General features: G+C 29.6%; 1 protein-coding gene across 1 annotated transcript in view; it reads right to left on the bottom strand.

The window, feature by feature from the left end:
• LOC147074537 (limbic system-associated membrane protein-like) overlaps positions 1-24,259 on the bottom strand; it is a 307,711-nt gene that overhangs the window by 182,019 nt on the left and 101,433 nt on the right. Inside the window, exons 2-3 of the mRNA XM_085943970.1 lie at positions 21,150-21,334; positions 15,076-15,242 (exon numbers count right to left, since the gene is read on the bottom strand). Coding sequence (XP_085800096.1) covers positions 15,076-15,242; positions 21,150-21,216 — 234 coding nt within the window. The 5' untranslated portion in view covers positions 21,217-21,334. The remainder of the gene's footprint in view (positions 1-15,075; positions 15,243-21,149; positions 21,335-24,259) is intronic.

Below are 24,259 nucleotides of genomic sequence, written 5' to 3' on the forward strand. Positions count from 1 at the left end.
GATTGGAGGATTGGAAAGAGTAGAAAAGTTTGCTCTAATTGGTCAAGGTTGATTCCGTGTTGTAATCACAGATAAGAAGAAGACCTCTGTTAGAGCCCATGCTCATACACTTTGGCATTCCAACATAACCCTAAGCATACAGTCCACTCAAATTTACATCTCATTTTTATGTATTTAAAACATATTAATCTCATTTTACGATAAAACATCTCAGAGGAGACGAAATGATTAGTAATTGGATATATTATTATTATTGTATGATAGAATATATGAGTAAGTAATAGTCCAATTATATTAATCGACATCTGAATACTATTATTATAGGTTAGGAGGGCGGGGAATTGGGACCAACCTTCTTAGAATCACTCCATATCAATTTATTAATAATCCTAACTTAATGGAAATAATTACAAGATAAAAAGAACTTTTTATATACTTCCGACGTTTTTAAATTTTCTGTTGAATAATATAAACTTGACTTGACTGGCTTAAACGATCAAAATATTTGTACTTGATAGAAATAATACTGAAATGTCATTTTTACATTCATATTGATTTCCATAGTAACGCACGTATATATTAATAATTTAGTTGCTTAGACCCCAGACCCCTAGCAACCAATAATAGTGGATTGGATTACGGATTTCTTCCGAAATAACTTTTCATACAAAACAAAATTAGCTGAAAATGAATTCAACTCTACTTAAAGATTGCTAAAAGTATTTAAAAAATGCATTGGCATTGTGTTCTGATAATATGCTCTAAAAGTTTCAAATGTCTAGCTAGTCGGGAAGTTAGTTAAAAATCGATTGCAAGATTTGTACTGGATAAACAACCACTGGACAAATAAGAATACGATTTAATAAAAACGTTGTAAAAATACACCGTTTGAAAAAAAATATGAGACCATTGAGTCTATTTTTTCTAAATTAATATTTATGGTAAATAATCATGTTATTTTAATCATTGCTTATTTTTGCTTTGAATAAGCTATACTTTTTTTGTGTTTATAAGAAACTATAGTTTATATCATACTTTCTGATCATGTATCTATATTTTTTAGATTTTACCAAAGAAATATTTTTAAAACTTATTGGAGAATTGTTCGGTATACTACTGGGTGTTCAAAAAGGCGATGGGATTTTTTGCTCGTCTGAGTCCAATGGAAAAAAGGCGGGCTCGTAAAAAGGATACATATTTTAAAACATCCTCTTCTCTTGTTTTTGTCTTGAATATTTGATAAAGCACTGCGAACGTCTGCTTTCAATGGAATTGTTTATTATATAATTTCTAATACAGAGTCTTGAGCCAAATTTCAAATAATGCAATAAAAATATAGCTACTTGCAAAGGAATTACGTGTATATTATGTATTATTAAAATACTTTGACTCTATACTTTAAGTTGGATATATACTACTCTGAGCAATACGCATTGTGCGAAGCATCCAAAACCATTTAAAAAAAGTAATATGTTCTCATAAAAGTACTTACATTCAAGCGAGAGTGATGCATTAAATTAAATTTACCCTTGAAGAGTTTTATTCGTAAAAGCAATCATAGCAGACAGACTTTTCAACAGTGAACGATTAAACAATAATTGATTTGAAATGGCTGAAACAGCAAGAAAATTTTTGATTCAAATGCTTTTTGTTCAAGCACATATCCGATGATTGATTGAACGAGAATTTTTTTTATTAATTTTGTACATAATTTGTTCACTTTACAGCATACATGAGTATATTTCTTTTCGAAATACAAATTGATTTTAACTTATGTGCGTGTCTTTCATAATGATCATTTTTCTGCCAAGTTTCAAATTTATATATCTTTAAAGATTTTTTTTCGACCGTCTCCGGTCCTAATAAGATCATATGGGCCTCTACAGGGTGGAGGTTTGTATTAACAGTTTTTTGTTTTTACGATAAATGGATGTCAGCCACTTGCTAAACCTATTAGGACTCGTACGCAAATTGAAATACAATATGTAAACTTATCAGACCCAGGATTCAAACATGGGACCCACGGTGCTATAGGCCGACGAAAATACATACTTTAAAAGGGTTTGGGTCAAAATCCCGAAGGCCGAAATCCCGAATGCTAAAATCCCGAATGGCCGAAATCCCGAATACCGAAATCCCGAACGCTGAAATCTCGAATGGCCGAAATCCCGAATGGCTGGAATACCAAAATCCCGAAAAAAAAAAAAAATAGTTGCGCAATCTTAACACTTATCTTGAATTGCGCAAATTTTACAAGAGAGACAAAAAACCTTTTTTTGTGGCAAATTGATTTTTGTCTCTCAGCATTCGGGATTTCGGCATTTGGGATTTCGGCCTTCGGGATTTCGGATTTCGGCCATTCAGGATTTCAGCATTCGGGATTTTGGCCTTCGGGATTTCGTCCGGCACCTCAAATATACATAATATTTATATATATTGTTGTCGCGCATTAACACAATATTACATGTATGGTACCTACATTGTATTTAAAATCTCTAAGTATACGGAAAATAGGCTATATTTATTGTGTATAACCCGAGTTAATACATAAAGTATGTAAAAGCAACATTTGTGGACATGATCTAGCTGCAGGATATGGACCCATAACTCATGGACTTAAGAATGAAGAATTTTATCTAATGATCCACTGTGGGCGGTATAAATATTAAGCTTTAGTATAATGTATTTAGCCTTATTCATTTTAAAGCGCGAATAAATTCTTATGGCTCTAGAAATTAGCCTCTTTGAATACGTTTTAGAGTCCAATAAACTGAGATTACCATTTTTAATCGTTTCTGACAGGTTAACGACGCTATTGTTTAAAATTCGAGTATTAGTATGGAAATGTAGGTATTCCAATATTGTTTCGTTATATTTTTATAAAATTCTATAGGAAGATTCCATATTGCGTAGATCTAGATTGAATAGGTAAATTTTAATTCTTACTACCTATCTATCTATATAATATATATATATTTAAATAGTATACTATAAGACTAATAGTATTATTAGAGAACGCATTTTTAATCTATGATTTTTTGAATTAACATTTTCATTCATGGTATAGTCAGTGAAAACTTGTAAGTAAAAGTGTACCTATAGAAAATATATAATACATGTAAATAATTTCACGTTAGATGACGCTTTTATATAATGATTTAGTAGGTCATTTTATAAATATACCTATAATACGTATCTACATATTTTTTTCTTTCCCTGCAACCCATGTCAAAATTTGACTATCAATCTGACATTTTTTTAAGAGTTTCTCTAATCTATCGTTTATTATGTTATCATGAAAGAACATAATGATAACGACATTGAAAAAACGATAAAAATAATTTTATGTATTAAAATGACCGTCTAGAGAAATAATTATAAATGTATTAATGTATAATGTTTAATGATTAATAACTAAAAAATAAATTAAAGAACTTTAATTATGTAAAATAATATAGTCTTATTAATGAAACTCAGATGAAATATCTAAAGAACTACGTTCTTCTAGGATACGGACCAGTACATGATTTTACAAGTCTTAATGAAATTGTTAACATTAAAAAGTTAGGTTTGAGTTATTTTGGCCGCATAAATAAGTTCTTCAAAAGTGACATACCATCCTGCCTAAAAAGTAAAGCATTATCAAAGCTAAACCGAAGTACTCAACACTCTAATAATATTCGTACTCAACACAATAATCTAATAATATTCGTGACATACATTGACTCTTAATGAGCAAGAAAGAGATTTACATTTGCATGGTATAGAAATGTGCATGCTGGGCATTACAAAAATGAACAAAACATGGAATAATTGAGGCGTCTAATTCCAAAAAGCGATAAGTCCACATTTGGTCAAAATCGAGAAAAAATACGCACGTATTCTTTGTATAATTTTACACAATATGTATTGATCTATAAAATCCAAAACACGACATAACCCTACGAAAAAAAATATTTTATGTTTCGATTTATTACAAAAAGCGCCAAGTCCGTGTTTCATATTATTTAAAGCTTGGTTGATTTCGCGCGTGTTTAAGTCAACCAATAAGGGAACGTTCAATATTGAAAAGTGCGTCTCCCATGCTATAGCATCTGGTAAACTCATGACAGTGCCACGTAATTATGTGTCTTTTGCGGAGTAAATTAAAAAGTGAGCTACAAATAGCGCTACGTCTAATTTTATTTTGCCTAAAAACGTTGTTTCCCGAAAATATTGAATTGTGGACTTGTCGCTTTTTGTAATTAGACGCCTCAATTCGAAAAGATAACAATAAAAGAAAATTTATTTTGGCGGGGTTTTCAAAAACTTATATAATATATAAATCGCAATGGACTGGAAAAACAGCTCAAATAAGAAATAATTGATAGAAAAATCTAGTCATCCAGAAGTCAAAAATCTCCGATAGGTGGATCTGTATATAACCAACTTATACGTTTGTTTTATCCAACCATTTACATTACAACCAGTATCAAGCTGTAGCTCTATGGTATTTGTGGTAACCCTTCACAGTTAACGGATGTAATTTTTTTTGATGCTGTGCATGGTGTCGTTTACAATAAACTTTTTAAAGATTTTTATATGTTTATTGAATTATTTAATTTATTGTAAATGTGTTAAATATATTGAGTGTATAATTATTTCCTATATATTATTATCCTAAGAGATTTTGGAAAATACGTCAACTTTTTTATTTAAACACCGTTTTGTTGATTATTAAAGGAATTCACTTCAATTTTTAGAGTCCCGAATCTACTTCCATTTGAATCGGGCACAATCTGATAAAACTCGACACAATCACAGATAATATCGTTTTTAAATCGCGTTTTACATCCGTCACCATACATTTTTGCATCTTGCTAGCCATCTACGGCAAATTGATTATATTGTCACTTAATACTTTTTATATAATCGATATTTCACAAATCAGAATTAATATTCCACCAAACTATTCAAATCTGTAAGTAGCACATTGGCGTGCTACAAGAAATAAATACATCTTTCATCACTAATTACTACGAAAATATAATCTAAAACCATGTCACTGCTTTTTATTTGTCAAACTAATAGACTTAGATTGTCATTTGTTTTCTTTCGCAAAACAAGTTCATTTGACGTGTCAGAATTCAAATTTAGAATTTGCAGAATTAATCGAAAAATGTGACATTTCTATTAGCATGTTAAATAATCAATATCAATCAAGATGAGTTTTCTATTAATTAATAACAAATTTGATTTTTTTTTAAATACTTCTTTGTGGCTGTTTACGCACTATTTTTTATTGAATAATTACCTAGGCTACTAATTTCCATAGATATAGTCATATTAGGTTGCCATTGCAAACAATGAAATAAATTAATACGAATTGTTATAATTAACAAAATGTGTGATATTGTATAATATCTACGTATTTTTACCATCCTTATCATCATCAATCTGGACCTATCCACTGCTGGATGAAGGCCTCCTCAGCTTTATTCTACTCCTTATTTACACATGGAAATCAGTGATATTATACTATCTATATTTATAATGCCATTTTTATCACGAGCCTTAATAAATCCACTGCTGGATGACGGCCTCTCTACGTTGATTGTATTCTTAATAGTTTTGAATTTCATCATCATCATCACTGCTCCACTGCTGGATGAAGGGTTCCGTAACGTGATTCTACGACTATCGGTTTAACGAATTTGTGATATTATACCTATTTCTATCATCCTTACCATCATCGACCTGAACCTATCCACTGCTGGATAAAGGCCTCCCATAGCCTGATTATACTCCTTTCTGTCATATGAATTGCTGTATTTATCAAAATCGGTGATGTTATATTTATCTACATACTCATATCGTCATCATCATCAACCACGATCAATCCACTGCTGGATGAAGGGTTCCGCAATCTGACTCTACTACTATATAGGTTTACCGAATTTGTGATATTACACCTATTTATATCATCCTTATCATCATTGACCTGAACTAATCCACTGCTGGATAAAGGCCTCCCATGCCTGATTCTACTCCTTTATATCATTTGAATTGCTGTATTTATCAAAATTGGTGATATTATATCTATTGATATTGCCATTACCATCATGAGCCTGAATCAATCCACTGGTGGATGAAGGCCTTTCTAAGTTGTTTGTATTTCTGTCGATCATATGAATTGCTATGTTTATCAAAATTGCTGATACTATATTTACCCATTCATAATATCGTCATTATCACCATCAACCATGATCATTTCACTGCTGGATGAAGGTTATGCCAACCTAATTCTACTCTTCTTAGTCATATAAACTGCTATATTTTTTTAAATTTGTGATTTTATATACCAACCTATTTGTATCGTCATTTTCGTCATCAATCCACTGCTGGATGAAGGCCTCTTTAAGCTGATTCCACATTTTAAGGTTTTATAAATTCCTATTATTATCTAAATTGGTCTATTCCTCTCAGATATAATATGTATTGCTTTCTTATTTATCAACATTTGTCTCGATATAAATGTCCCGCACAGGGAAACTATATTGGTTAAGGTTAATTTTGAATTAAAAATTTGATTTTTAAATATTATTCTATGGCTGCAAGCATTTATTTTTTATAGACAATGTAACAAAACAATGTTTAAATTTGTTTTTAATGCTACTAATCTTTTTCTATTATGAAAATGGGACCAAAAGGAAATTAATATTGGGATATATTGGATCGCTTTTAATGATAATCACATAATATTGCTGTATATTCGAATGAATGAGATGTATAATTATTTATCATATTTAAATGCACATACCTACACATATAATGTATTAAAATTAAAATGTCAATGGTAGCAATTGTTGATTGCCAGCTGTTCTGCTAGGCCTAGCAGCCTGAAGTGGTGTCAGGTAATATTGTGAAGGCCTGACTCCAGAATAGACTACGCATATGACTCCAAATTTGAATTGGCAGTGACGACATGCAAATCGCAAAACTAACAAATCAGCGAAATGTCAAAATGTCTGACGTAAAACTATAAGGGTAAACTATGGCGCCGTCTATACATACTTTACAATTATATTAAAATCCAACACCATGTCATTATGACGAAAAGCTGTCTGCAAGACCTAGCGAGACAGACTGGCGAGAGCCAGCTGGCTCAGCTAGTTTATATTAATATCATATAATTATTATTAAATATATTTCCTATTTTATGATAAGTACCTATCTTACTTTCTTTGAGGTATTAATTTTTTTATTATATTATGATTAAAATTTAAAAAAAAAAATATATTTTATGCTACCTACTATATTTTTATATTTATTGTAGGTATATTTTAGGTAGGTAGGTGATACTTTGTAGTTTATTTTGTATTTTGAAGCATTTGACAATCGCTGTAATAAATGTCATAATACTTTTTTTTTTTTTTTTAATAAATTGTAAATGGATAAAACCAAGAAAATTCTACATGACATTCCAATCTTTTATGAACTTAAACACTTAATATATAATGCAAAAATAGTCCCCAAACATAAATAATACGAGGTCCATAAAAATTTCATAATTACCCAATTTCTTATGAAAAATCTTCAAACTGCCTTTATCAAAGAAAAAGAGATGGTTCTTTATTATAAAAGGCTCTATTTTCTTTCAGCGGCGTACCAACCTGGGGATATCATAGATAATAATAAAATGCTATTTTAATATTTTATTTTAGCGTGAGATAACAACTTTTCCAATATGTAATGGCTAAACTTTTGCGTGGATTGTACCTATTTGCCATGTGAAACTATTTATAGCAAATAAAGACTAAATACTGTCTACATATTATTGTCATTTGTATTTTATTTGGCCTATGAAATTGACGAAGATTTGAATAAAAGAAATATTAAGAAAACTAGTATTCAAACTTATACGTCAAGTGCCTGGAATTATAATTTTGAGATGATCACGTTTACTTTCACCTTAAGAAATATTTTTAAGAAATGTTAAAATTTAAAAAATATTTATTTTTAATTTTGTATTTTCTTCATTTGTCATTATCGTATCTTGGAATAAATATAGGTACACATTATTTGAAATAGTGTTAAAGCAACTTTTTAAAAGATATTTTTTCATTTTAGGTGAAACTATAGGTTCTCAACACTAAAATTTGTTGTTTGAGACGAGGTCCAATTTTTTATGTTCTGCTTCAATTTACTTAATTCTTTAATTTTAATGAAAATAATATAAATTATATCTTTTTAATAGAATATAATGTTAAATAAGTAGCTTCCTGAAATTTTAGACTTGTAATACAACATATTATAATATGCCAAGAATATTCTTTGAAAATATTAAAGGCAAAAATACTTAGAGGTTGAGGTATAATGAAGAGCTTTATATAATATATATATATATATATAATATATATATAATATATTATACCTACTTTATAATAGCGAAAAGATCGTATGGAAATTCAGATTGCATAGAATCGATCATGTGCTTCGTTACTAGAAAGATGGATTATGTACGTATTTCATGAGATCTATGGAAAATCTTAGTAGCTGAAACTAATATTACTGGATTGCGCCACGGGCAGTATTAGAATGCTAGGCCATATATACTGGACGTTGAAGTTTTAATCATCCGAAGTGGATTTTTTGTTTAAATTATTCCAAGACCCGTCTAGCGTTGTAGTTTTAGATGTTAATAATCGTAATAATAATTACAAGATAAGAAGAACTTTTTATATACTTACCACGTTTTTAAATTTTCTGTTGAATCATATAAACTTGACAATTCTATGTATTAATAATTTAGTACAAATAAGGCAATTGTCAACAAATCATTTTTTTGCTATTTTTCAACAAACAAACTAACAAATATAGAATACTGAAATGTCATTTTGATTTCCATAGTAACGCACGTATATATTAATAATTTAGTTGCTAGAACCACCCCCTTAGCAACCAATAATAGTGGATTGGATTACGGATTTCTTCCAAAATAACTTTTTATACAAAACAGAATTAACTGAAAATGAATTAAATTATACTTAAAGATGGCTAAAAGTATTAAAAGAATGCATTGGCATCGTGTTCTGATATACCTATTCTAAAAGTTTCAAATGGTAAACTAGTCGGGAAGTTAGTTAAAAATTGATTGCAAGATTTGTACTGGATAAACAACCACCGGACAAGCGAGATTACGAGCTAAGAAAAACGTGGTAATAAAATAGGATGGTACCTTATATTATATCTGTGAAGTACCTTACATGAAAATTCAATGTTCAAGCTATCTTTCTGCTATTTGAAGTCACGTCTAGCCGTTATTTCATATTGTGTAGAGCCAGACAAGTTATCAAAAGGTACTTAAAAATACCACAATGAAAGATATTGTCATTTAAAAATAATCGGTATGTATAAATTTAATTTTAATTAAGAACACTCAGTCAATAGTATTACTTTTCAAAGAATATTGTTATTGTTTTTTAAATTTAATCTAACGGGGTGCACATTCTCGTATCCCTCAATACACTTTTGAGGACATCATTGCCGCGTGGCTTGGTATTAGCCCCAACGTCGCAATTTCATGAAAATGAGTCCAATTTAATTTGAAAGTTCGTGCCTGGAGGGATTGGTACAAGGGCGCGTCGATCCAAGAACTTCACAAAGGAAATCTGCGGCCCGCGCGCCAGAAATATCGCCCCTTTGTGCCGTGTCACTTTTGTTTTTTTGGAAAACATCACGTAAATTGGTCTTTTGTTTTTGAAAACTTTATCGCGCCTTTTTATTGTACTAAAAAAATGATGCGATAAAATGTAACGGTTCTTTTTTTTGGATTTATTCAACGCGCTGTCTCCCCTAAGCCGATGGAAGTTTCCGCGAGTGGGGTTTTAAAATAACATCATGGCAATGTTTTATTTATCCCGTTTTACATACCCGGGTGGTGAAAACAGAAATTGATTAACAGTCACCTTTGGTGAAACCCAAAACATTTCAATATTTTCAACAACACCCTTTGCGTAACAAGTAAATACAAAAAATACCATTCTTTTGAAAGATACATACTTAATAATATATTTCATTACGACTTACATCAAATGAAATATCAAACGTAGAGAAACTGTAACCACACATTTTTTATACCTACTCACTATCATCAGCATCAGTTTTAAGCAATCCACTGCTAGATGAATACCTCTCAAAGTTGATATCATTAATCATGGTCATGTACTAACATTGTGTTGCCACGTACTTTTGTAGAACTTAACTATCTCGTCAAACCACTTTTGTTTGATAGAATATGGACCATCAAGATGCTAAAAACATTCCCTAGAACTGACAACTGATGGGATTCAACCGAACGGAGCTGTTTTTCGGGGTCCTTCCACACACGGGCCCAATTGGCCAAGCCGACTAAATGTCGACCAAGGCCAACTTTAAGGCATTTGAAAAGTGTGCCACGTCGTATGGAGGATAGAATGATTTTGATCCCTCCATACATTCATCACTTGTAACTCTTCACTCCTCTATTTCGGTAGAGTTTTAGTAAATTGATACAGACGTAGGCAGAGCATGTCAATTTTTTTCTCTCTCAACTCTTTCTTTAAGCACCAAGGTGAATGGTTGGCGGCCGTGTACGAATGGCGGCTATATATGCATGACAGGTGGAGATGGGGTAACTCAAATGATTAGTATCTACTAAGCTTATCTCTAAGGTGCCACTAGATGACTAGATTTAACCAGTGAATTTTTATTATTCTCTGAGTTATGTATTCTGTAATTATATCTATCATATTATAATATATTTGATTAAAAACCTTTTCTCGTTTAATCGAATGATGTGAGTCCCACTAAGTCTTTTTTGGTTATAGAATTCTATCTAAAACGAATGTTTCTGACGATTCTCAAAATGTATTGTAATTAACGAAAATTTAACATCCTCAAATTTTATGTTTATTCGGTATCGAATAAAAAATAATTATAATCAAATATGCAAGGACATTACAATAAAATTTAGATAACTTTTGAAGCCAGGAATACAATATTAAAAAATCTTGTGAAAATTATAAAATATTCAAGAGGTGGAAAAAACAGAAATATTTAAAAGGATTACTAATATTATGTTTATGAAAGAAAAACAAAGTAATTAGAATACTTAACACAAACATAATAAAGACTTGAATATACACTGAATGAGATAATTAAATTAGACACTATCTAAAATATATATATAAAACAACGCACACTTAATCCTCCCCAAGTGGAATAATAAATATCTGAAGCAATTCGGTTGAGCACAGTTACTTCAATATCACCAATTGGTATTAATATTGGAAGGTTAGTCCTGTACCTTAGAAAACAAACCATTAACAGGTACTCCCTATTTCTTATCAGAGAGATATACAAAAAATATTAAGATCATCTCGATTTAAATTACAATGTACGTAAACTTTCCTGGACAGAATATACATCGCAGATTTCGTAGTTATTAATAACAATTCACAAGATCAATAATAAATCAATTGATATATTAATGATAAATATACCTACATGGCTAGTGAAATATGTGAGTTAGATTTTTTATGATATTTATATTTATGAAGGGTCTGTAAATCTTTATTTTTGATAAAACGTATCCAACAGTTAATTTTTAAATCTAATATACAGATTTTTTAATCCCAAATTTAGGTTATCTTTAAAAATACTGTTACTGAATATATAAGTTAACTGTGTAACTGTGTATGAAAGTTTGTAACCACATTGCAATACGAAAAGTTGAATACAATGAAAAGACCGATATGCAAGTTATATAACAATCAAAAGCATTCTGAGAGCTTCGGGATAGAAATCAAGCCATAAAACTATCTCGTTCATTTTTACATAACTAGATGGAACGCTCAGATTGCATCCGGACAATTCAATATGTAGCGGATATGGCATGGAATTTTATTGGCTTTGTCAGAGCTGGGAAAATATAGGTGAACATGCATATTTCATTATGGTAGAATAAAATTCGTGGACAATGTGAGATTACAAAAGATCGTACAAAGTACTATCAAATATATTAAACATGTAAGGGATATTTTCCGATAGTTATATATAACCACTTCCGTTTCCATGGTCCCAATTTTCGAATTCAGTATGTAAAAATTCCAAAAATCTGATACTCATTTTATGCAAGGTTTAAAAAACAATCGAGCATTATCATTGTCTAAGGTTACTTAGTTATAATCTACTTACATGAAATAATACATTTTATTCGCCTATGTCAGAAACTGTAATTTATAAACGTATTTAGGTTTATTAAAACTTGTTACGAATTAAAAATACCTATCAGACCTACCTGCAAGCATGTGATGGTAGTATTGGATCAGAACAGCTTTTCTCCCTGACAACTTTTAAAATGTATTTTATCTATCGCCTTATGATAAATAAATACTGAATTGCTCATTTAACAAAATTGCGCGTGGAGTGGGCAAAATAAATTATTTATTAATAGTGAAATAGTAAATAATAATCTGATAGTCGTAATATTTAAATTTTATGTAAATTTTATGTTATTAAAACTAAAATAAAAAATTACAATAAAATAAATGCAGAGCATACGATAGATATTAGAATTTTTGGTTATCTTACTAAATTGCACGTAGAATAGGCAAGCAAAAAGTTATTTATAAGCTATTTTTTTAAATATATGAGTATATTATTCAATTTTTACGTAATATTAAAACTAAAATTGAATATTTCCTCTAAAACAATTTTATTTTTCTCCACCATCATTTATTTGTATTGTATTAGAATATCAAAACTACAAGACTGTTTTTAGCATAATTGACGAAGTAAAAATTTTTTATTGGCACTAAGTAAAATATCAGTTGATATGATAATAATAAAACAATATATACAATTTTACAGAATAAAGTTTATGGTCACTTTTATCAACTAGGTATTTTCAGCAAAATGGTTTAATTTTGATTCTTTAATCATTTTTAAGTAAATATTTTATAATTAGATGTAATGATATTATAACTAAAACATATTTTTTAAAGATAAGTTTTGCTCATTAATTAATTATGCACTTGAAAAATAAAATATTAATTTAACGTCGTTAATATATTAAGAAAACTCTGTTAATACGTATTATATATTTTAAGATACGTTACGTTAATTAATAACTACAAATAAAATATTAAAGCCTGATAACATGTGAATTTTCTATTAAAATTAGGTCATTTTGGAAATAATTTATATGCAAAGTAAGATTTACGATATTAAATATTTGTATGTCGTTAATAATCATAACAATAAAACACCAACCCATTGTTCTTACATTATAATACAAATTATGTTGAAACATTTATATTTTATAACATTAAATCTGTTTAATGTAGAAAATGTGTGGCAAAAGATAACAATATTGTAAAAGATAATTGCATATTAAATTTAATACAATAGCAATAGCAAACTTTCAGATCGCCGTTAAAACGCAGATTGAACTTTAAAAGCTTTTGATATTTTGCCTGGAATCATAAACACAAAAGTTTCTTTTATTTTTCTTGCTGTTTCTATAAAGTTTGTTTATTTTTTATGTATCCAAACACTCTTTTTTTCTCCGTTGAAACTCTTTTCCTTTAGCTTTAATGTAAAAATTTGACATCGAAAAAATTGATATTAGAAATTTTATTTGTTCTAAGTAATATATTTTCTATAATTATTCTTATATAAATATATGGAGATAGTAAGATAAAAAAAATAGTTATAATAAGAAAAAAAACACAAATATATAACTAGTTATATAACAAATTAAAGTAAAACCGGCAAGTTATCAATACACGCAATAACATTCGGATCGGCCTTATGTATTGCTGAAATTCTTCCAGGGAAGGCATACATGTTGCAATACTACAAAGTGGGCGTCTTCAGTAGCTACATTCTTAAATCTTCCACAATATGTACTGAATGCTAAAAAATACCTAAATTACATATAAAATAATCCCGACGCCATCTATAAATCAAATTTACCAATGATTATAACTAGTCTTTAATTACAAAAATGAAACCTCAATTGTGATGTAGATATTTAAGATTGGGCGCAAGAAAAATGATTGGATCGATAGTTTAATGGATCAAGCACTCACTTATCAGTAGAAAGAGTTGAAAATATTGTGTTTACAGTGAAAATTATTTCGCTATTTGCCCAATATATTGGATTTTCGGCTGTATATATAGTGAGTGTAAATGGGGTAACTCAAATCATGGGTAGTTGCTTTGTATCAATTATTATATTTTTGAAAATAATCTTGTTTTTACTAGATAGGGAAGGGATTTAAGCCAGTACCAATGACTTCAAACACGTGCTTAAAAGATGTTGTTCGTCTTTCTGGCTGCAGCAGGTACCGGGTCATGCACTCACACACTAGTAGATGGATGGTTCTGTGTGTCACTCTCACTATCACACTTTATGAATATGAATAATGATGATAAGTTCATATGAATCATGAGACGTATGAGTTATGTATGAGATACCTGTACCAGTAACATGGTTTGATAGGTGGTCGAATTGACTGAGTTCGTACGGAGACTCAAATTGAATTATTGCTTGGACGGCAGCAAGTTGACATGGCCATGGTCTACTAATAACTTACTTTGTCTCAACCACGGGTTACTGATAATATTATAGTTAAGTGCCCGGATGACAACAATAAATGAGAATTACAGGTAGGAGGGAAATATTCGGATAAAGGCGACCATAATTGGGCCAAACTAATACAAATATTAGTATTGTAAATTAAAATTAATATATTGTCAATAAATATTTTATAATGACAAAAATTATATTTGTAAATAAGAAAATGTTTTTTTTTTACTTAAATCACTTAAATTAAAACAATAAAAAAAATTAGATGAAGTTTATTATCTGTGATACTTACTTATAATCTACTTCTCTTACAATATAATATAAAGAGTTTTCATGAATTTCCTGGAACGTATTTATGTGGTCCATTAATTCTACAGACACGTAATAATAGGTATCGCACATCTTATACCCACTGAGAATTCGGACCTTCCGGCAATAAAAAAGCAATAAAGTGGCCTTACCCCTCTGTCGGTGGAATGCCTAACAGGACAATGAAGAAAAGCTGTAGTCCCGAGCTGGATTGTGACATTCGTGATTGTGTTGTTCTCGAGAGCTCTCTCCAGCTTGGTGTAACCTTTATGGTTACTGTGCCACTCGTACCGCCAGCCCTTATCCTTGTGTTGTCCTTCTAAAAATAAACCAAATGAGAATAATATGTAAATATTTTGCGGTAAAACAATTGCTTATCTTACGGTTGCTTACACACGGCTATGCCCTAAGTTCTTGTGCACACAAATCTATTCCTGGATGAAAATTCAGGAAAAGTGAGCAGAGTTTGTTTAAATGTCTAAAATACACAAGTGCTTTACAAATGTTGTTTTGTATTTTGATTTATGTGATTATTATTTTGAGACGTAATTTATGAAATTTTGATTATGTCTAATGATAACATTTATTTCATAAATAATACAATATCAACATGTTTAATCCTAAGATAAACGTATGAGCCTCCACGGAGTGGAGGTAACATTATCAGATTTCTGTTTTTACGAGAAATTTACGTTAATTATTTGCTCAAAATATTAAATCTTTATTTATGACCTCAAACACACACTGAAAAACAATATGTGAATTTGTCAGACCTGATATTCGACCCAAAGACTCACAACATTATAAATCGATCATTATTTATAATTATGAATAAATAGTCTATGTGCAGATTCTGATATTCTACATAATATTATACTCTGCCATTATAAAGTGAAAAATAGCCTTCAGTCTGATTTTACAGTTTTTAAAAACAAAGCAATAATACATAATATCAATAATTTTTATCATGTTTTCAATATATATTATTATATAATATATTTATCAACATTTTATGTCGTTATGAGTGAAAAATAACACAAAACACCGAAGGAGATTATTAGTATATGTATAATTTATAGAAATATAAGTATTTTTCATTTAAACAATAATAATTATAACTGAATCTATGAATTTAAGTTATTTAATTTAAAAGGTATCAAAAATACTCCAGAAAGACAAACTACAAAATTACAAGATTTACAAAATCGTGTAGGTATATTAAAAATAGAATAAAAACCAAATAAGAAAATATAAAAAGGCATAATGTGGTACCTGTTAACTTTATACAGTTTGGTTGGATGGAGAGATTAAAATCAGATTTGAAGATATTAGTACTGAGAAATTGGTAGGAATGTAATATTTTTTTTGTTTAATTTTCAAAAATCCATAATAAACCGATACCTCAAATGCACAACATAGGTATTTTTATTATTATTTTAATATTTTTTTTTATTTAATCAATTATACATACTATTTAAAGCCATTTTTGAACACACATCATTAAATTTTGAATGCATAAAAACACAGTTTAAAAAAACAATAGGTAGAACACTACTAATGTTGATTTAATATATCAATGTGTTTAATGTTGTTAGAATTTTCAATAAATATTACAAAATATTATCGACGATATTAATATAATTTTAAATTACACCTCGCTCATGATCGTTGTTGTCCTCGTCAAAAATGACGCCATTTGTTTCATATTTTGTATTCCAAGTTCTATCCTAACTTATCTTAACACTTGAGATAAGTAATAGTTTGTAATAATAAGAACAAGTTGACTTAAGGGGGATCATTGCGCTAACAGATAACCTAGTGGAAATATACTAGGTTTGCAATTTGAGATTTTTTTTTGATAATTTACAATTTTAAACTGTATTAATTAATAAATATGTATCTGAAAACATAAAAAAAGATTTTTTTTAAGTCAAAGATAAACTTACAATTGTAAAAAAAATGTGAATTGGTCACATATTTGGTATTTAGCTTATATTCGTTATTATTACAATATTTTTATCGTAATATTTATTATTAAAATTTAGTTTATTAAGTTTTCAAATTTTCACTGTTTAGATTTTTGACTAATTCGTAGTTTTAATATTTTTTATATCTATTTGAAAAAACATTGATTTTTATAAAAAATATAAATGTGTATAACTTGAAATCCTTTTTATTTATATCAAATCGAGCTTAAATGTTAGGACCATACCTAAATAAGATCCCCTTTAAGAAGTAAGAGTTAATATGACAAACCGTAATATGTAAATAATTATTATCCGATAATATTATTTAAAAAAAAGTTTTTTCCAGGTAGTTAATACATAATATTATAAATTATCAAGAATTTGTAAAGTAGATTCCAAAAATATTTCATTATAATAATATACAAAGTAGGTATATGGCTACTTACAAAACAATTCCATTCGATTGAATAATTTTTTGACATTTATAAATTATTAGCCTAATGTTTTCAGTTAGTTTTCTTTGCTACAAATTATGAATGTATTTGTAGAAAATGGAATACAATAACTTCACATGTATACTAGTAGAGTATTATTATAGAGGTAGTGTATTGTATTGTAATACTCATAATAAAATGGATTTTGTAGTTGTATTGAATTACCAAATGGTATGTAATTTTCTAATGCTGGAATTTTATCATAATATTATTGTCAAAATATATACAAAAAAAAGTTTTATTGATTGCCACTGTCTTTTTTGATGGATGTGTATTATAAAATTGATTGAATGCTGCATTGGATACAAAAGCAGCGGGTGATCTCTCATCTTTTGAAAGGCCAACAATACTCTCTTTGATTAGATATGGCTGATTTCACTTGAAGATTCCAGTCAGTGACGAGCCGGTTTGCATTGCTCAATTTACAATGATATGTCATGCGTTTTGTGGTACCCTTTAATAAAAATACATGCAAATAGTATACCTACAATCTTGCACATTAAGTGGACAGAATTATGCATTCGTATGACGTATTTGAAATGTGGCGTGGTGACTGAAGGTACTAATAAATACAAAACCAATTTCAGTGAAATATTCTATATTTTTCAGACATAGATACTATTTGTACAAAACTCAAAAAGCATCCAAAGGTTATTTGTTTTGGGTAAAAGGGTAGAGGAAAAATTCCGGAGAGGTAATGAAAGCCCTTTAACTGTCTGTCTGAAACGAACTCTTAGATTCAGAGGGAGAAAGGATACATTAGTTACTATTATTATTGTCACGACCACCAATGCGCTAAACACATCCTCTGGAAATATAATGATTATGTTTGCCAGGGTCCGTTTACATACATTAATGTCAAGTTTGAGGCATTTTAAAAGTTTAATACATCGTACGGAGGATATAATAATTTTTATCCCTGATTAGATTCGTTACTTTTAATTTACGACTCTTCTGTTTTGTTAAAGTTTCAGTACACGAAAATACAAAATATCTGATGTCATTTTACATTATAAATGAAAGCAAAGCATGGAAAATATATTTTTTTTTATTTTTAAACTTTTTTTGAAGTATTAAGGTGCATGGTTGTTACGTTAGTTTCATGCGGTTTTATCTCTGGACAATTAAGTTTTTTGTTTCATCGTCATTTTTACACTTTAATGCCATAGAACACGGCCATAAGAGAATTTCGGCTGCATATAATATAAAGATGTGTGGATATGACTTGGTTGAAATCATTGGTGTAATAATTAACATTATAGACATTGAATTAGGAAGATAAAGGAATCGCGCATGCGGCACTAATCAAATTATCTGATAAGCATTTAATGAATGACGACTTTTATTTGCAAGAAGATAGAAATTAGCTGATATATTTTTATTCATAACCGGAATCACACAATGAAATAAAGACTACTACGCAATCCACTTACTGTGGCTTAGTACGACGAACACTGAAATCAGCTGTTTTTCATTCAATATTTTGCACTCAAGGGATTTCAAATATTAAAATAAATTTATATTTATGTATGCACACCTAAAACTTTTTTATTTATTGTAAGGTCAAGTTGGGTAATATGAATCATACTCGTTTAATCTCGTAAAAATATTTTAATATTTTTTTTGAAAATCCAATAATAGTACAAAGTCACTTTACACCAGTGGATATTAGATTTTTTTTTACACTATGCCTTTGTTGTTAAAATATTTTTATATTATAAGAGGTCTTATAAAACAGCTACTAAACTAGTGGAATATAATATTATTAAATCTTTAATTTTGTTATACTGTGGCACATATTAAAACAATTGCGACGCCCTAAGGCGTCAAAGCGCTATGAGATGGATACAAAGGATGGCAAACCCATTACATGCAAACCATTAATGGATCTTACTACATTTTATTATTGTGTTAATAAACAATCTGCATCGCCCCTTCTTTTGGAGGATACTGGGATACCTCCCAAGATCATTGCCATAATAGCAAATGCTGTGTCAGAATTGGTGACACTGTCACGTAATGGTTCGGGGTCACGACCATATTCAGACAGGGTTGTGTCCTTCCCCCGTTTCTCTGCATCATCCTCTTTGACTTCATACTACGGAAGTCAATATCACCCGACCGAGGCATACCTGTTACCCCCACGGTGAAGCTATGCGACCTCGAATACGCCAATGACGCTGTCGACTACTCAATCGAGGGCATTCAAGAGACAATCGACATGTTGCATAACAACTCATATCGCAGTGGTTTGAAAACCAACGCGAAGAAAATTAAAATTTTGTGTAATAGCATCTGTCCTAATCTAGATTTCTCTCTGATTAGCGACGAACAAAACATCGAGTGCGTCGACAGCTTCAAATACCTGGGGGTACAACACATAACGGGAGATAGAATTTTACAGAAAGAGCTCGCTATCCAAATGGAAATGACTGGAGCAGCATTTAACTCGATGCGGAATGTCTGGGACTCATGATTGTACTCGGTCAAAACCAAATGCTGCCTATTCGATGCTTGCATTCTGACGGTGCTGCTTAACGGTAGCGAATCATGGTACCTTTGAAGACTCAGAGCAACCGTATACTGAGTTTCAAAAACAGATGTTTGTGACGGATACTGGGTGGGCGGGGTGGTATGACTTTAGGAGCAACGAGGAGATAAGAGAATGGACCAATCAGCCTCTAATCACAATGAGACTGAAGAAGCGACGTTGGACCTGGCTCGGCCACATGCTGCGGATGCCCAAAGAGAACCTCAACCTCAACTATCTATAGAGTGTATACGGCGGAGCTACGGGATACTGGTTTGACCTGGAACGAAGCAAGAAGACTGGCGAGCGACAAGGATTCTTGGAGGCGCCGCGTGGTATCCATATAATTCAATAAAGGGGCGGATATGGCTGAAGAAGAAGAAGAATAAGCAACTTTTTTTTCGGTGAATTATAATATCAAATCGTAAAACATCGTATTCGTAATTGTTTACTAAAACGTGTGTCCAATTAATAGTTTTGAATTGCAACCTATGAATAAATTAAATAAACTGATAGTAGAAAAATAATTACATATATGAAACTGAGCTGAAACTGAAGTTATTTTTGTTTATAGTGTACATTTAGAAAATATAATATTAATGGCAACCGTTTAATTTTTGAAAAATTAATAATAAATCCTGGAATATTTTACATCTTTTTTAGTCTAAAGATGATATTTTTATAAATATGATTTAAAAAAATACTGAATGAAATATCACCCCAAAAATCATTGCATTTTGGGCGATGTATTTTTAATAAATTTAATATTTTTTAAACCTTAAAACTTCTGTAATATAAAAAATAAATCTACTGTTATTATTTTATTTAATGTTGTATTCAATAATTTGTGTGAATCATAGAAGGATCGATTTTAAAGCAAGAGCACTCACCCGGAAAGTGAATGATCTGAGTTCGAGTTCCACTCAATCCAGCTTTTTTCTAATAAGAATGATTTTGAGTTATTTTGTATATCAAAAATATTATTTTATTTATAATATGACATTTTTCAAAATAATTTTCTAAATAATATAATAAGAAAATTGTACATTATTTAATAATATAATATAGAAAAAGTTTACCATTCCTGATTTATGTAATACATTGATTTACAATAATTATTGTACATTTAATTGACAATACATTACCAATATTTAACAAAAAATAAAGTTGTATAGAATGGGTGGTCTAAATTTAGTAGGTACTAAAAGGATTCGTTTCTATATGCATAGACTTACCCAAATTTTTGGAAGGGGATAAAAACACTGGCGGCAGGCAAAGTAACAGCAGTAGTACTGGCTCCATTTCGCCTACCGCCTCTCACTCCGACCAATTCTTCGCCTCTCCAGCGCTCATCTGCGATGGTCTGAATCACTTCAGCTCCCCACCATCAGAGAGTGGCTGCGATGCCGCTTGCTTTAACCTTATGACAAAAGTATACAAATTTTTAAAGTGCTTTTGTGAAATGATTAAAGATAAACAGATACTATCATTGGATTGGGCTGCAATTAATTAAAATTATGCTAAATTAATTATACCGTTTCCTTCGTCCATAAGTATCTTCTCAACTTACTTTACAAAGGGATGAATTCAGAAAGTGGCCCACTTAATACTGGGTATTTATAGTTCGTATTTTCTGTATTATATCGTTGACGAAAACGAGGTGTTGACTTTAGCATGTTTAATTACAATCAATGGAAATTGTTCAATAATAGACAATTAATTATATTATATCCTAAAGTTGTTTGATATTATTCTTATTTAAAATTCAGTAATTAACAGTACGACAGTTTTATTAGTCATACGACTATTTACGAATTTTGTAATTTAGTGGAGTATTATGGAATAATGTTAACCTTCCTTTTAAAATGTTAATAAATTCCGTCTATACTGGTGATGTCACCTTCGGTTACCATTGACAATATTACAGCCAGTAAAATAGAGATGCCTATTTTTTCGACATATATAGTCTAATAATTTCATTATAATTATTTGCTATTAAATTTGTTTTATCTATAAAAATATCAAAACTTAATAATAATCGTACGGGTATTTCTATACATTCATACAGACTACAAGAAGGCCAGTAACAATACTTGATTGCATCGCTTACTTTAAAATCTCTTTCTTACAATTAATTATAAGTTTGTCGCATAGGGGTACTTTTAGATCTCTCTCTTTTGTCTATAATAGAATACGATGCTATGTTTGCAACGTGCATTTATACTTTATTATAGGTAAATGGAATCTGACGTATATAACATATTAATTATTATATTTACCGGATAATGTTGTCGATTTTTTAAATAATAATATTTTAATTAGACGTAATATTGATGAATTTAGAAATAGCTGAAAAATGAAGATGATGAAGTGAAAATTAATTAAAATATTTGCAGTTTATTGGGCTGGGTAACCTAAGGTGGCCTTACAGTAATTAAAGTGTTAAAATATCAAAATAAATACGAATACTTTTAATCGGACAATGAAGGGTTCCATAGGGTTATATAAGCAGACTTTTTACGAAGAATAGTTGTAAGTCATTTTCCCAACCCAATACTTATTATTCTTTGCACTGAATCAAAAGAACATGCATTACATGGACTTTACAATATGTATGCAGTGATGGTTGCTTAATCAACTTAACCACACGTGGTTGCTAAATGAGTATACCATTCGTTTATTCAATATACAAAATAAAATTTACCCAGAACCGCCTTTGCTGATAGATGAAGTTCTCAGTGACACAAAACGTTAAACCACTGAAACTTTTTTCAGTGACTTTACAATTCATTGTGGATTTTGGTTGCCACTTTGACAATAATTGAATTTTAGCAAATTTATTATTCTAAGTTCACGCTCTGGTTCAATATGTTATTACTTTGGACGCTAAAGACGCACCTGGCGCGTAATGATCAGGCGGCCGATCGATGTAATTAACGTGCATTTTAAATGTGGTAATTAAAAAATCATTATCTAATCAGTAGCGAATGAGTTGTAATCATTTATGAATTTGAAATGCGATTGTTTCAATTATATATGATGTGAGATTTATAAGCAAACACTCCGTTGTCCGTTACGGGAAGACATGTTGTAAAATTGAGAATTGTGTTATTGTGATAATTATATTTGAATTCACATTGGCTTAATGAAATTTTCTTTGAAAACGTTTATTAAAAAAAACAGTGAGCAAAATGATTATAGAAGCATAAAATTATACCCATTATCCATGGCAACTAAAACGTCGACAAATGAAAAAGAATCTAGCCAAAAATTGAATTTCGTATTTTCTGCGCGCCACTGTAATGTTATAATTTATCCGGCCATGATTAAATACGGGTTTTTTTTTTTAGAAATTAAGTAGTATCACTTCATAATGGGAAGCATTTTAATTAAAATAAATTTCAACGTGATAATATAATTTGATAGAAAGGAGGCCTAAATAATGTAAAATAAAACTTGGAGGATTCATTTTTATTATTTAAATACATATTTAAAATGTGAAACATAAGAAGGAATGACGAATTCCCAGGATACATTTCCGAAAAATGCGGAATAATATCAAGGACGGTCAGAATATTAGGCATATTATTTTTATTTTTGAAATATAAATTCTTATCCGATAAAAATATCCGAAATGGTATTTTTAAAAAAGAAAAATTATTTAAATTACTGAAGAGAAAAAAATGTATCTACTCCAATTATTTCTTTTACTATAAAGTAGATTTATTTTCTACGTAATATTAAATTTCATATAAAACACTATATAACACAGTATTTTACATGAAAATACGTAAAAATACAATATTTTATAGGATATTTTGTAAATAGGTATGGGAAGTTTTGCATCCAATTATTTTTTTCATATTTCCTTTTACATCATTATCATGGTTTTGACTTCATCGCCGATTGATCTACACAATATTAGTTGAAACTTTTTTGGATATAACAATAATTACTTTACGAGAAATATTTTTATAATAATTATACTAAGCTTTATATTAATATAATATAATATTATAATACTATATAACATGCATAATATTTACAAACACACAAAATATATGCCTTTGGAATTCTCCCCCATGTGATATACAAATTGATCCATATTTTGCATCCTATTTAATTGCGAAGAAATGAATTAGATGTTTTTACAATTCTTACATTTTTTATAATTTTTGGCAACCGACTATTAATTGTAGTTTAAATCAAAGTATTAATTCCCTTAATTACAAACCGGTATCGGGATCTCTGTAACTTTCTTAAAATCAGGTAAATAATTCATTGAATAAAAATTAGTTTATAATATTATTTGTGGATTCGCAATACCTATATAATTCTATATATA

The sequence above is a fragment of the Rhyacophila brunnea genome, unplaced genomic scaffold (assembly GCF_057557595.1).
Source record: "Rhyacophila brunnea isolate RB1 unplaced genomic scaffold, BYU_Rbru_1.0 scaffold_16, whole genome shotgun sequence".
NCBI lineage: Eukaryota > Metazoa > Arthropoda > Insecta > Trichoptera > Rhyacophilidae > Rhyacophila > Rhyacophila brunnea.